The following is a 14,204-nucleotide window of genomic DNA, read 5'->3' as shown; positions in this document are numbered from 1 at the left end:
TAATTTTGATAAAATTTAAAATTAAGTTAGATTAATATTTTTTTCACATGGAAAAAAAATTCAAGGATTACTAGTAATTTTAATTTTTTATTCTTAGACATAATTTAATTTTTACTATCTGCATTGTTTCTTATTACTGTCTATTACTGTCTCAATCCGTATCAATTCTTCATCACACTTTGAACTTGATTTCAAATCCTAATTGACCAATGGGGCGCTTAACGCCTTCCACTAAGAAAGTGAAATCAGGAAACAAAACAAAAGTAAAAGAAGGCATTTTTGCTGCTGGAATAGAGCGATCACTTCGATTGAAGCAAATTGAACCGCTAAATTAAGGGCCTATGTTTTCTAAGGGAGAAAAAGAGAAACTCTTCAAAGAATAGATGGAAAGAGTTAAGTCAATTCTGTTTGACAACTCTTCTAAAAGGTTTGCAACAATTGCATTGCTTATCTTCCCTTCCCCATCTTATAGACCCTATCCGGAGCAGAACATTGAATTATATTAAGCGCTAGAGAGCTCCCCCTTTCTCACTTTTTAATTTTTACGATAAATTTTTTCTTCTTATCATTTTTGACATATCAATCCATATATTTCAATTCTTCTACATTTCGATACAACCACATCAATCCATCTATATCTCATTAATTATTTTAAAAAAATTACAATCACATTTATCCATCTATATATCTCATTAATTATCTCATTAGTTCTTCATATGATATAAGACATTTTTAATATATAATTAATAATTTAATTTCTATTTTATTTTTAATATTTTTATAAAATAAATTATATTAGTGTGGGATAATATTATTTAATTATCTAATAATAAATATTTATTAATTTATATATATTTATGTATTATATTACACGTATTTAATCACTATTCATTAAAAACAGTAATTATTAATTCACGGAAATTCCGGATACAATTTGTGTTTATTTTTGTTGGCATTGGACTCTTATAGACCCGATAGACTACGATCCGAAACCCGAAAAGTAGGAGAGGATTTGTTAGGTTGAAATCGAAGGCATCTTCTTCCGGCGTCCGCTGCTGTAGGCAGTCTCCACCCTTCTCGGTTCTTCGATTTCGCCTCCGCCTTCTGCTCCATCGACGTGGTTCCGTGTCCGATCGAAATCCTCTTGTTTCTCCGCCGGCGAGATGCCTCGGTAGTAATGACGTTTTCTTCTTTCCTTCTTTTTGTGTTGCCGTGCAATTTTACAAATCCTAATCTTTTGGTCTCAGGTACTATTGCGATTATTGCGATACTTACTTGACTCATGATTCTGTAAGTTTCCCCATTTCTTTAGTGTATCTTGGCTTGATGCTTGTACTTGGATTCCAATCATTAGATCAAGTTGGATATTTTGGTTTCAGCTTGGTCTCGGCTGTGGCTGTGCGAATATAGCATTAGGATTATTTATAATTAGCAACAAATTAAAGCTTTAATTAATATTAGATCTTTCTATTTGCCATTATCATTGTTCCCTTATTCGATTGTGAAATTATAAAGGAAATAGCTATTGGCATCACTGATATTTCTTTAATAAAAGATACTATAGTCTTCTATATGATCTTGAAATTTTTTTCTGAGTCCTACTGGTTAAATTCATTTTTCTTCATATATAAGTGTTCCTTTGTTAGTCTGAAATTTGTAGTGTTTCAGATTAAATTGATAAAATACACTAAACCATTGTGTTATATATTACTGAGATTTCTTGCAAATTGGATTAATTTTATGATCTCACTCCAAACACTATTATCTAATTTGGGACTCTGACGGGGTTCTCCTAATTAGCTTTAGTATAGAATATTGTTACACATTTTATGAGTACTTTATAAACTTCATTGAAGATGTATTGACGTTCTATGTGTGGAATGCTATAACTTGCATCATATGATACTTAGGCTTCCATCCCGAGAACCAGTCCTGTCCTGTACCTTGCTATTTCCTTTATTTTGCATCACCTATTTTGCTTAACTCACACACGTTGTAACATGTGGGTTTGATTTTCATTAAACTGAAATAGATTTTCATTAAACTGAAATAAATCTTCATTAGCTTTTGTTAACTAAATGGTCAGATTTTATGAAGCTCAAATTTATAGTTATTCTAATAAGATACATGATCTTGCATTATTCTTGGGTATTGTAGAAATTCTACATTATTACTTGTCCCTCAGTTTCTTTCCGACCTTATTGAATGAGTGTTTAGGGAGGAGCTTACATTCTGATAGCAGGTTTAAAGTTGTATACTGATCCAAACTACTCATTTGACTAGGCTCAGAGACTAGGTCCACATCTTCTACATATAATTTCTTCATTACATGTTCTCTGTTATTAGTTACAGCCTATTTTACTAAAAGGGGCAACTTTATCATCTAACAAGCAAAATAACTCATTTCAATATACAAAATTTTAACCATATAAATAGAGTTTCATTGTCACATGCTATTTAAATTTTCTGCCTTTTCTTCCTTAGATCATTAACTATTATGCATATTTTAACCATAACCTTTTCTGTTACTTGGAGGTACTTTCACATATTTCTTTAATGTGCCATAACTACCATGCTTTTCACAAATTTTTTAGGCTCTATATTTGTAGAGTTTTGCAAATGGTGTTTTTGTATTTTGGAGAGGGAATGAACTTATTTCAATCTCTTTCCGTTGCAGCCATCTGTCAGAAAGCAACACAATGCTGGCTATAAGCACAAGGTTTCAATACTTTCTGACCTCATATACTATATTCTTTTCCTACTTTGTATCTTTTACTTATTAGTCCTTCAACAACAGGCAAATGTCCGCTCTTACTATCAGCAATTTGAGGAGCAGCAAACTCAAAGTTTAATTGATCAGAGAATCAAGGAGCATCTAGGCCAGGCTGCAGCGTTCCAAGTTGGCGCCACCTTTAACCAACATCTCATGACCATGCCAGGGGCCCGACCCCCTCTTCCATTTTTAATGCCTCCTATTTTACCTGTTGGAGCATCGCCTCAGGTTCCTATGACAGCACCACTTCTACCAGGGGTCAGACCCCCAGTTTTGCCGCTTCCAGTTGGTGCACCAGGTATATTAAAAAAGGTTTTGGTTGCTCTTAAATTTTAGTTACTTAACAATCTCTTTTACTTGTATTCTTTGTTCTGTTAGTAGGCTATTATGTTAAAGTCCTTCCAAGCTAATGTTTATAGTTCAGGTAATTAATTACATGAACTTCTCATCATCACACAGCAAGCCAAGCCAATTTTGTTATTTGACTGTATTATTAGGTCATTCTAGCCAATCGTTTTTAATTTTATATAGACAAGTTTATCGGACTTCTCTAAATAGAACATGGATGTCATGGATTTCTTGGTTTGACATGTTACAAATGCATATATTTCCCCCCAATTATTGCATAGTTATGGTTGATGGCTTAACCATAATGCATTCAGATAATATTACTGCAAAGATAGACAACATGATAAAACTGAAGCCCTAATGGTTAGATGTTTTCTCAGTCAAACTAGGAAGGAGGAATTTCCAGTAAGTTTTCAATTAGGTGTGTAATCAAGCCGAACTGAGCCGAAGAGTATGAGGCTCGAGCTCGGCTCAATTAGCTTTTTCCTAAGCTTGAGCTTGGCTCGAGTTCAATCCGAGCTTTAATTCTTAAACTCGAGTTCGGTTCGTAATGAAATTAAAGAGTTCGTGAATGACTTAAGCTCGGCTCGAAAATAACTAGTTTGAAAATTAAATGAGCTTAGTTCGAGTTCGGCTTGTTAAACAAGCTTGAGTTCGAGCTCATTAGGCACATAATTGAGCTCGAGCTCGTGAAAATCACCTACAGTGAAAATCAAGTGCATATCATGAAAATTACCTATAAAAATGAATACATAACATGCAAATGAAAGCCACGACTCGTAGTCGAGATTACAATAAACTGCCCACAAGCAAGACTACTTTAAAATTGTTATCCATGCCAATGACATTACAATAGAACTCTTTCAGTTAAGAATCAAATACAAAAATGCCAACAAAAAACATGGATCTGAACAAAAAAATGTCAATTGGTCAAACACTCAAACTCTACAAGCAAACAATGCAAAAAAAGTGGTGCAAACACAAAAGTAGAAAAAGGAAGGGAAATATGAGTAAAGCAAAAAATCTAGCTTGGAGAATGCAGAGAAGAGATTGTCAGTGCCGGACTAGTGGGGATTTGATTTGGAGATCAAAGATTTGATTGTCCTTGAGAGTTTCTTTGCAAGCGACAGTGACGACTAGGTGATGAGGGTTTAAGAAGGTGACAAGACAACAGAGTCGATGAGATGACAATAGGGGTGAGGGAAAATATTGAAAATTTAGTATACCGTACTTACTGTATCGACATATACATATTTTATGGTATACTGAAAATTTCGGTACGGTATTATATCATATTGAATTTTTCGGTATTACTATCGGTATAAGATTTGTATTAAAATTTTCGGTATACCTTAGCATTTCTGAAATTTTACTATAAACGATATGGAATTAATACCATACTAGAATTTCGGTGTACTGAAAATACCGAATTTTCGGTACACCAAAATTCCTATATAATATCAATATGAAATTTTTTTATACTAAATTTTTCGGTATGATAACGGTATATGAGTCGGTGGTTCGGTATACCATACCGAACCACCCCTAGATGACGAGGTGACAACAAGGTGACGAGAGTTTCTCGGGAGGCTGTCGATCTTCTGAGGGTCGGCAGCAACGATGTCGGTTGTTGGTTGCTACTCGGAATATCGTACTGGTTCCCTGTACAAAAATTTTGTACAAGTCCCGAACCATTCCTAACAACCTATTGTGTTATTTAGAAATTAAATTTGGAATCGCAAACAGAACTTAACATTATTGATTCCAAATTCAACTTATCTGTTCTTAGAGGTTTAGATTTGGATTGCAAACGATGCTTAACATTATTAATCCAAATCCACCCATGTTACAAATTTGATTAAATATTAACTTCAGAGATCGGCTTCCAGGTTAAACATGGCGAGACACTAGGCCTTCTTGGGTATGAGATCATCCACCACTTCCTAGACAAAGCTTTTCAACGAAATTCAATATTTAATCTCCTTACAGTAACCCTAGGTTTAACCATTAAGAACAATCGAATCACAAGATCGATAAACAAAAGAAACACAAAATCGAATCATAAATCCGAAACCTAGAATCGTTAGCCTCTTGTGTTTGGTATTTCAAAATCCATACAAAAGATGAACTAGTTATGATGCGGAAACAAAACTAGTTATACCTTTTGTAGCTTATAGACCTCACGATCTTATGTCGTATTCCTCTTCTTATCTCGGACGTCGTGTGGGCGATGATCTACCGAGATGAGAATCCACCCAAGCCTTTCTTCTTCCTTCCAAGTTTCGGCCACCACCACCAAGCTCCAAGGGATGCTAGGAAACAAAGCCTCCTTTATCTCCTTCCTCAAACAAGATCCGACCACCAAAAGCTCTAAGAGATGTGATGCCGCCGACCTCCAAGGAAGAAGAGAAGAGGATGAGCAATTGAAGAGGGTTGGCCACCACCAAGGAAAAGAGAAGAGAGGAATAATAGATGTGTGTTGTAAAGTGAGACACCTCTACCCTCTCTTTTATATTCCTTGGTCTTGGCAAATAAGGAAAATTTTAAATATAATTAAAACTTCCTTATTTTCCTTGCCAATGTCTAAAAAGGAAAATTTAATTAAAATTTCCTTTTAATCTTTCAATGGCCGACCACCCCTTTAATTCCAAACAAGGAAAGTTTTAAGCATGAAAATAAAATTTCCTTATTTATTTCCGGTAAGAAATTTTAATTAAAAAATTTCTTCCTTTAAATCCCTTCATGGTTGGTTATAAAAGGAAACTTTTATAAATAAAAATCTCTCTTTTAAAACATGTGGATGGTTACAAAAAATGAAAGTTTTCTCCAAAATTAAAATCTTCCTTTTCAACTACAAATAAGGAAAGAAATCAAATATTTCTTTTAATCTTTTGTAGAAAGCTATAAAAGGAAAGATTTAAATTTTAAACTCTCTTTTAAAACCATGGCTTTCACATAAGGAAAGATTTTTTAAAAAATTAAAATCCCCTTTTAATTTATTGTGGCGGGCCACCTAAGCTTGGGCTCCAAGCTAGGGCCGACCACCACTTGAACCCATCTAGCCTTGGTTTGGCCGGCCTTAGCTTGGGCTCCAAGCTAGGCTTGGCCGACCACCTCAAGGTGGGTAAGAAGTTGGGTTTAGGTGGGTATAAGACTTTATAAATAAGAGGCTACGACAGGGACCGAGAGGAGGAATTGGTTTTGGTCTTCCGATGAACTTGAGCTTCTCATGTTCACCCCGAACACCCAACTCGAGTTCATCAATAATATCTCATTCCATTAAAGAGTTATTATTGCTCTACCGCACCAATCCCATATTACTATATGAGTTCCTTTTTATCATGAGTGTGTTAGTCTCCCTGTGTTTAAGATATTGAATGTCCACTAATTAAATGAGTTACTGACAACTCACTTTAATTAATATCTAGCTTCAAAAGTAGTACCACTCAACCTTATCGTCATGTCGGACTAAGTCCACCTGCAGGGTTTACATGACAATCTTTATGAGCTCCTCAAGGGGACATCATCAACCTAGATTACTAGGACACAGTTTCATTCTATAATCAACAACACCATATAAATAATATCATTTCCCAACTTATCGGGCCTATTGATTTAACGAGCTAAATCACACCCATTGATAAATTAAAGAAATAAGTATTAAGTATATGTGCTTATTATTATATCATGATTAAGAGTACACATTTCCATAATAACAGAGGTATTATTTTTTTATATAGTCAGTATAAAAAGAAACTTCCTCAAATGATCCTGCTCAATACACTCACAGTGTACTAGTGTAATTTTATAGTCAAGATAAACTAATACCAAATTACACTACGACTATTCCAATGGTTTGTTCCTATCCATCTTAGTCGTGAGCTACTATTTATAACTTATAAGGAACTGATAACATGATTTTCTGTGTGACACCACACACCATGTTATCTACAATATAAATTAATTGAACAACTACACTTAGCATATAAATGTAGACATTTGACCAATGTGATTCTTTATTTCAAAATAAATATTTACAAAAAGCTAGGCTTTTAGTATACACTCTAACAGTCGGCGAGGTAACGGATGGGGTAGGCTAGGGTTTGATGATTGCAAACTGTCCATAAAAGAGAGAACGAATTTTATTTCCCATATTGAATTGGTTAGATTTGAAACAATCTCAGCGGATTGAGAAAGTAGGAGACCGGTCTCAGCCATTGATTTAATTTTGTCTATATAACTTCTCTTTTGGAGTTTGGAAGGTGATATTTAAATGAGCCTCTTAACGAATATGGTCGTGAGCTTCTTACGAACACATTCACGAGCCGCTAAACGAACACGCTCGCGAGTTCACGAACCTGAAGAAAATCGAAAAGATTGAAGAAAAAAAAACTAGAAGAAGAGGAATTTTTTATTATTCATTTTTAACTAGACATTACATCGATAAATAGAAGATACAAAGTGCTGAAATAGGAACAAATAAAAGAAAGGAAACATGAGAAATGGAAATTACTAAAATCAATTATTTCCTGATTTTATGCTATCATTATCTCAAAGATTATTTCCTGATTTTATGTTGGTGCATAAATATCAATCATGCACAACTTGCTTGTTAACTATTCAAAGTTGACTCTTGCAAGTTCCTTCGTCAAGATGTCAGCTATTTGTTGATTAGGTGGTACAAATAGTAAGCAAATGGTTCTAACTTCAATTTTATCCTTTATAAAATGTGATCAATTTTAATGTGTTTCGTTCTATTATGTTGGACTGGATTATTAGCAATGCTTATTGCGGTCTTATTATCACAATATAACTTCAATGGTAGTTCTGAGTTTCTTGAGCTCTTTAAGTCTGTATATCCACAACACCTGCAATTTACCAAAAAGCGTATTTAGGTTTTTGAGTTTAGCAAAAGGTGCATGCTAATTTGTTATTTACCAAAGGACGTACCTTTTTACCGTGCTCTTCTCATTCTATCCTCCTGATAAATTTGACTTTTTTTTTATTTTCTCTGCCATTTCTCTCTCTTCTCTTTCCTCCTATGCATGCAACATATCTTCTCTTTCCTCTCCTCTTTTTTTTATTTTTTCTCTTTTGCACGCCGATTTTTCTAAAAACATTTTAGCACTCCTGAGAAGCCAAAATAAGCAATGGATAACACCATTTAGCTCCTTGCAACCCCAAAAATTCACATGAATTGAAATGAGTGCAATCGAAGTTCTCTAGGTCCATCAGTGAGTTTCGATCCATTTCGGTTCCTGTAGATTTTTGAGGTTGCAAGGAGTTCAAATATGCTATTCATTGTTTATTTCGGCTTCTCAGAAGTGTTAAAATGTAATAAGAAAGAATCGTCAAAATTTTCCACGTTGGGCCTGATATGGAATCATATCAGGCCAAACGTATTTGAACTTCTTGCAATCTCAAAAATCCATAGGAACCGAAATAGATACAATCGGAGCTCTCTAAGTCCATCAGTGAGTTTTGGTCGAAATCCACTTATGGACCTAGAAAGCTCCGATTACACCCATTTAAGTTTCTGTGAATTTCTGGGGTTGTAAGGAGTTAAACGGTATTATCCATTGTTTATTTTGGTTTCTTAAGGGTGTTAAAATGTTTTTAGAAGAATCGACTTCTCAGAAGGCTTTTTAAGTTCACGTTATCATGCATGCATGCATAGAAAGAGCACTGTAAAGAGAGGAAAGAAACAAACGGAGAGGAAAGAAAAGAGATGTTGCATGCATAGGAGAAAAGAGAAGACGTAGAGAAATGACAGAGAAAATAAAAAGAAAATCAGTCAAATTTGTCAGGAGGGTAGAATAGAAAAAACACTATAAAAAGATGCACCCTTTGGTAAATAACAAAGTAGCATGTGCCCTTTGGTAAATTCGAAATCTAAATACATCTTTTGGTAAATTGCCGTCACAACACCTCACAGACTCCCTGAGCTATTGCTTGAAACTCAATTTCTGCACTACTTCTGGCTACAACACTTTGTTTCTTACTCCTCCATATTACTAGGTTTCCCCATACAAAGGTGCAATATCCTGAAGTGGATCTTCTATCATTAATCGATCCTGCCCAATCTACATCGGTAATCATATCAGCACTCCTTTGATTAGTCTTTCTAAAAATTAGACCTTTTCCGGGAATAGTCTTCAAATATCTTAGAATTTTATAAACAGCCTCAAGGTGTTCTTCAAATGGTGCATGCATGAACTGACTCACAACACTCTGAAAAGCAATGTCTGCCAAGTATGAGATAGGTAAATTAGTTTCCCAACTACAGGAACACTTCCTTTTCCCCAGAGTTTTATATTAGGATCCATGAGAGTCTCTGTGGATCTACAACCACTCATTCCTGTTTTCTCCAAGAGATCAAGGATATACTTCCGTTGAGAGACAACAAACCTTCTCTAGAGCGAGTGACTTCCATACCAAGGAAATACCTTAATGTTCCCAAATCCTTGATCACAAATTCAACTGCTAAGCTTTTCTTCAGTCTTTCTACTTCAATCATATCATTACTCGTGAGAATAATATCATCCACATACACTATCAGGACAATAATATTAAACTAATGTATGATCTGTTTGTCCTTGAGTGTATCTTTGTTTCTTGACCGATTGAGTAAATTTCTCAAACTAAGCTCTCGGAGATTGCTTGAGACCATACAAAGACTTTCTTAATTTACACACCTTTGAGCCGAATTTCTCCTCAAAGCCCGGTGGACTATCCATGTACACCTCTTCTAAATCACCATTGAGGAAGACATTTTTTTACGTCTAATTGCATCAAAGGCCCGTCTAGATTAACAACAATAAATAAAAGTACTCTCATCGTATTAGTTTTGTAACGGAAGCAAATGTCTCAGAGTAATCAACACCATAGGTTTGCCAATCTAGCCTTATATCGCTTCACTGAACTATCTGAGTTATACTTCACAGTGAAAACCTACTTACATCCTACAATTCTTTTCCCTGTTGGGAACAATCTTCCAAGTATTATTCCTTTCAAGAGCTCTTATCTCCTCAAAGCACAACTTCCTTCTACTTCGGAACTTGTAGGACTTCTTGTACATTTTTAGGAATGTCTACGTAGGATAATTGAGAACAAAAAGTGACAAGGGATGAAGATAAATTTGAATACGACACAATTTGATATAGGGTGTTTGGTACAAGATGTGTCACCTTTTCAAAGAGCTATTGGCATATCAGACTTAGATTGACTATCAAACCTTAGAAGAAAATTATCTATACTAATTTTGGAATGAAGATTCTCTCTTGGCTCGAAATCACGACTATGCTATAGAGATGATTTATTTTTCCCTTTCTAATAATTCTTTTTATAGTAGACGATTCCCTTCAAAGTTTGTTTCCCTTCCTTAATCTATTACATGTCTCATCATGTTGTAGTATTGTACTAGGTTTTTCACAAGTTTTTTTTTTCAGACTTTTGATTTTCAAATGTAGGCTTGGATTTAGTAGAAACATCACTTATTATGAGAGAAGTTTCAAGAACGATCCTTGTCCATTTGTTTTTTGTGTGTAGAGGTAGTAGGCTCAAATTCAAACATATCATTAAAGCTAGTAAATGAATCTTCCCTTGAACTCTCCTCCTTGAAGATGAATGTCCTTAAAAAGAAGGTTGTGATTCAAAAAATGTGATATCCATTGTCACAAATTTTTTTTTTTTGATATCGGATCATAACACTTATAACCTTTTTGCGTAGGGGAGTAACCCACGAAGACACATTTTCTTGCCCTTGGCTCAAGTTTTCCAGTTATCCTATGTTCGTGAATAAAAGTTGTGCATCCAAATATTTTTAATGGTAAATTAGCAGAAAGACCAACAGTAGGAAAACATGTTGTAAATGTATTGAATGAAGTCTTAAATTGTAGAATTTTAGATGACATTCTATTAATTAAATGTGCAGCAGTTAAAATAGCTTCACCCAACAAATATTTTGGTACTTTGGTGGAAAAAAGTAATGCCCGGGCTACCTCCAGAAGGTGTTTATTTTTTCTTTCAGCAATACCATTTTGTTGAGGTTTATCTATACACGAATTGTGATGCACTATTCCCTTTTCAAGGAAAAATTTTCCTAAGATTGTGTTAAAATATTTCTTCCCATTGTCACTTCTAAAAAACTATATGTTAGTTTGAAATTGAGCCTGCAACATATTGAAAAAAATTTTAAAGACTTGTTCAACTTCTGATTTTTCCTTTAATAAATACACCCAGCAAAGTCAAGTATGATCATCAGTAAATGTGATAAACTATTTCTTATTAGAGGGAGTGTTTATCTTACTAGGACTCCAAACATCACTGTGAATTATGGTAAATGGTTTTGATGACTTGTATGGCCGTGAAGGGAAGAATGTGCGGTGATGTTTTGCAATCTCACATACTTCACAATGAAACAATGATGGATCTTTATTATGAAACAATTTAGGAAACAAATGCTTTAAATATCGAAAACTAGGATGCCCTAATCTAAAATGCCACAACATAATATTATGGTTCGAAATAAAAATAGATTCAAAGCAAGAACCTCTTGGTTGAGATTGTTTTCTTGTTTCAGATCCATTATCAAGGAAGTAGAGTCCTCCATTCTGTTTAGCACTGCCAATCATCCTACCCGAGGTCAAATCTTGGAATACACAGTGAGACGAAAAGAAATTAGTTTGACAATTTTGATCATGAACCAATTTACTGATAGATAAAAGGTTACAAGATAACTTTGGAACATGAAGGATATCATTTAGAGTGAGCATAGGTGATACTACTACAGAACCTTTTCCTGCAATAGCTAAAAGAGAGCCATCTGCAATCTTAATTTTTTGGTTATCTGCACAAGGTCTATAAGAAGAGAAAAAGTTTGACATTCCTGTTATATGATCAGTTGCACCTGAGTCAATGATCCAGGCGCAATTAGAATTGACACTAAGGAAGGTTGTTGTCATGCAATTACCTTTTTGAGCTATTGAACATGAATGATTTTTCTGAGACTCAAGGAGTTTGTACAGTTCGTCTATTTGTTCCTTGGTGAAAGGAAGTATGTTAGGAATAGATAGCCCCTCTTGATTTGAGATAATAGTTTAAAGTGCACGACCTTCACCATCAGTTCTTTTCTTCCAATATTTAGGCACCCGATTATTCTCTTGCGAACACTATCATCAACACAATTCCAAATATTATCGTAACATAGATCAAGTTCTTGCAACAATGTCATCAATTCATTGTAGTAGGAAGTCACATCACGTTTCCCTTGCTTCGCTTGCCATAGCCTTGATTTTAGGCTAAAAATTTGCAAAGAGTTCTCCAAATCTGAATAAGTGTCTCTAACTGCCTCCCACACCTCTTTGGCTGTAGGTAGGAACATAAATGACTTTCTGATAGGGGGCTCCATGGAATTAACTAACCATGCGATAAGGAGCGAATTTTTAGATTTCCAGCCTTTAAATTTGGGGTCTCCATCAGTTGGTTTTATCACTTGTAACATATCCAAGTTTACCTTTCCCTTCTAAAACCAGGTGCACAGTCTGTGACCATTCTATGTAGTTCTTCCCGTTAGGACGCTGAATATTAACTTGGAGTGAATTAGAGAATACATTTATCGAACCATCTAAAGATATCGGTGAGTTTAAATTTGAGTTGACAGTCATTTCTTCTCTAGACACCATTGAGTCTCTACTCGTGCCGATTAAGGGAGTCTTCCATGGATGTTAATTTGCCATGGGGAAAAAAAATAAACCCTAGATCGAACCTAAGGCTCTGATACCATGAAGAAAATTGGGAAGATTGAAGAAAAAAAACTAGAAGAAGAGGAATTTTTTATTATTCATTTTCAATTAGACATTATATCAATAAATCGAAGATGCAAATTGCTGAAATATGAACAAATAAAAGAAAGAAAATATAAGAAATGGAAATGACTAAAATCAATTATTTCCTAATTTCCCAACATTCTTTCTTGATTTTATGCGATCATTATTTCAAAGATTATTTCCTGATTTTATGCAATCAAGATCTCCTAATTTTCCAACCAACTAAATACTATTAAGCTCGAGTTCGGCTTGATAATATATTTGAGCTGGAAATTAGGCTCGAACTCGGCTTGTTAACTTAATCAAATGAACTTGAATGAATTTTTTTTTTAACCGAGACTTGAATAGTTCGCAAACAGTTTGGCATGTTTACACCCTAGTAAAGTCGCATGATTTTAGTTTTTATTCTTTAGTAAATAGCTACCGGTACAAAAACGTAGCAGTTGCAGAAGGATTTACATTATCTTATAGCAGCTTCTAAACGTTGACAAATCAATTTATAGTCGTAATTCCCGTAATTGGCAGGTTATGGAGCTGTTCCTACAGTTGCTGCGCCCCCACCTACAGTCGTACCGCCAGGTGCACCAACATCGACACCAACTCAGAGTAGTCTACCAAGGCCACCCACATTAGCACCGCCCATTTCAGGGGCCGTGACAATGCCAACCACCAGTACTTCTGCACCAGCTTTCTACCAGGGCAATCCGTCATCAAGCGCATCGACAAACTTTGAATCCTTTACTACTCCTGCACCGTAAGACCTACGGACAAGGTTATTTCCAGAAACCTGGCTGAGATATGAACTGTGGATTTTCTATGCTCTTTATTTTGATTGTGTCTTGCATCTGACAGCCTCATCCATAGACTAAACTTAATGCACCCAAAACAGTGTTAGATTAGAAGAGAATTAGTCTGGTTACTCATCTGATTTGGTAATTTTAGTACAATGGCTTTCCTTTTAAACCTGTCTTCCAATTGTCGTGGCCTAAATAAATGCTGAGTGTTGATATTACAACATCATCGTAAATTTGCTCCTGAGATATGAATGCCTACCCAATTATCAAAGAAATATACATTGAGCTTTGAAGGAATGGGCAGAATGTCATTGAACAAGTTTGATATTCTACTCCAATTTACTCGTGTTCATTTATTATTTAGAACCATTATAAAATAAACACATTTGAAAATCGGTGGGACATTCTTGTACAAATTTATTTTGGTCAGTAAAAAAATCTTAGCAAATGTCAATTCGACTG

The 14,204-nt window shown here is 34.9% G+C and overlaps 1 protein-coding gene across 1 annotated transcript; it reads left to right on the top strand.

Annotated features, from left to right (window-relative positions):
- Positions 1-1,012: 1,012 nt before the first annotated feature.
- On the top strand, positions 1,013-13,965 carry LOC121971111 (U1 small nuclear ribonucleoprotein C-like). Its single transcript, XM_042522236.1, has 5 exons — positions 1,013-1,171; positions 1,248-1,290; positions 2,678-2,719; positions 2,798-3,071; positions 13,474-13,965. Exons 1-5 carry the CDS (start codon positions 1,164-1,166, stop codon positions 13,704-13,706), a joined length of 600 nt encoding a protein of 199 aa, XP_042378170.1. The 5' UTR covers positions 1,013-1,163; the 3' UTR covers positions 13,707-13,965.
- The last annotated feature ends 239 nt before the right edge of the window (positions 13,966-14,204 follow it).

This window comes from Zingiber officinale, chromosome 4A, assembly GCF_018446385.1.
Source record: "Zingiber officinale cultivar Zhangliang chromosome 4A, Zo_v1.1, whole genome shotgun sequence".
In the NCBI taxonomy this organism is placed as follows: domain Eukaryota; kingdom Viridiplantae; phylum Streptophyta; class Magnoliopsida; order Zingiberales; family Zingiberaceae; genus Zingiber; species Zingiber officinale.
Note: the sequence above shows the minus strand (reverse complement) of the source record. Positions and strands in the feature narration are given on the sequence as shown.

Excerpts from the sequence above, each read along its gene's own strand:
- LOC121971111 (XM_042522236.1), top strand. Across the intron at positions 1,291-2,677 it reads CTTACTTGACTCATGATTCT|CCATCTGTCAGAAAGCAACA; the intron begins GTAAGTTTCCCC and ends TTTCCGTTGCAG. Across the intron at positions 2,720-2,797 it reads ATGCTGGCTATAAGCACAAG|GCAAATGTCCGCTCTTACTA; the intron begins GTTTCAATACTT and ends CTTCAACAACAG.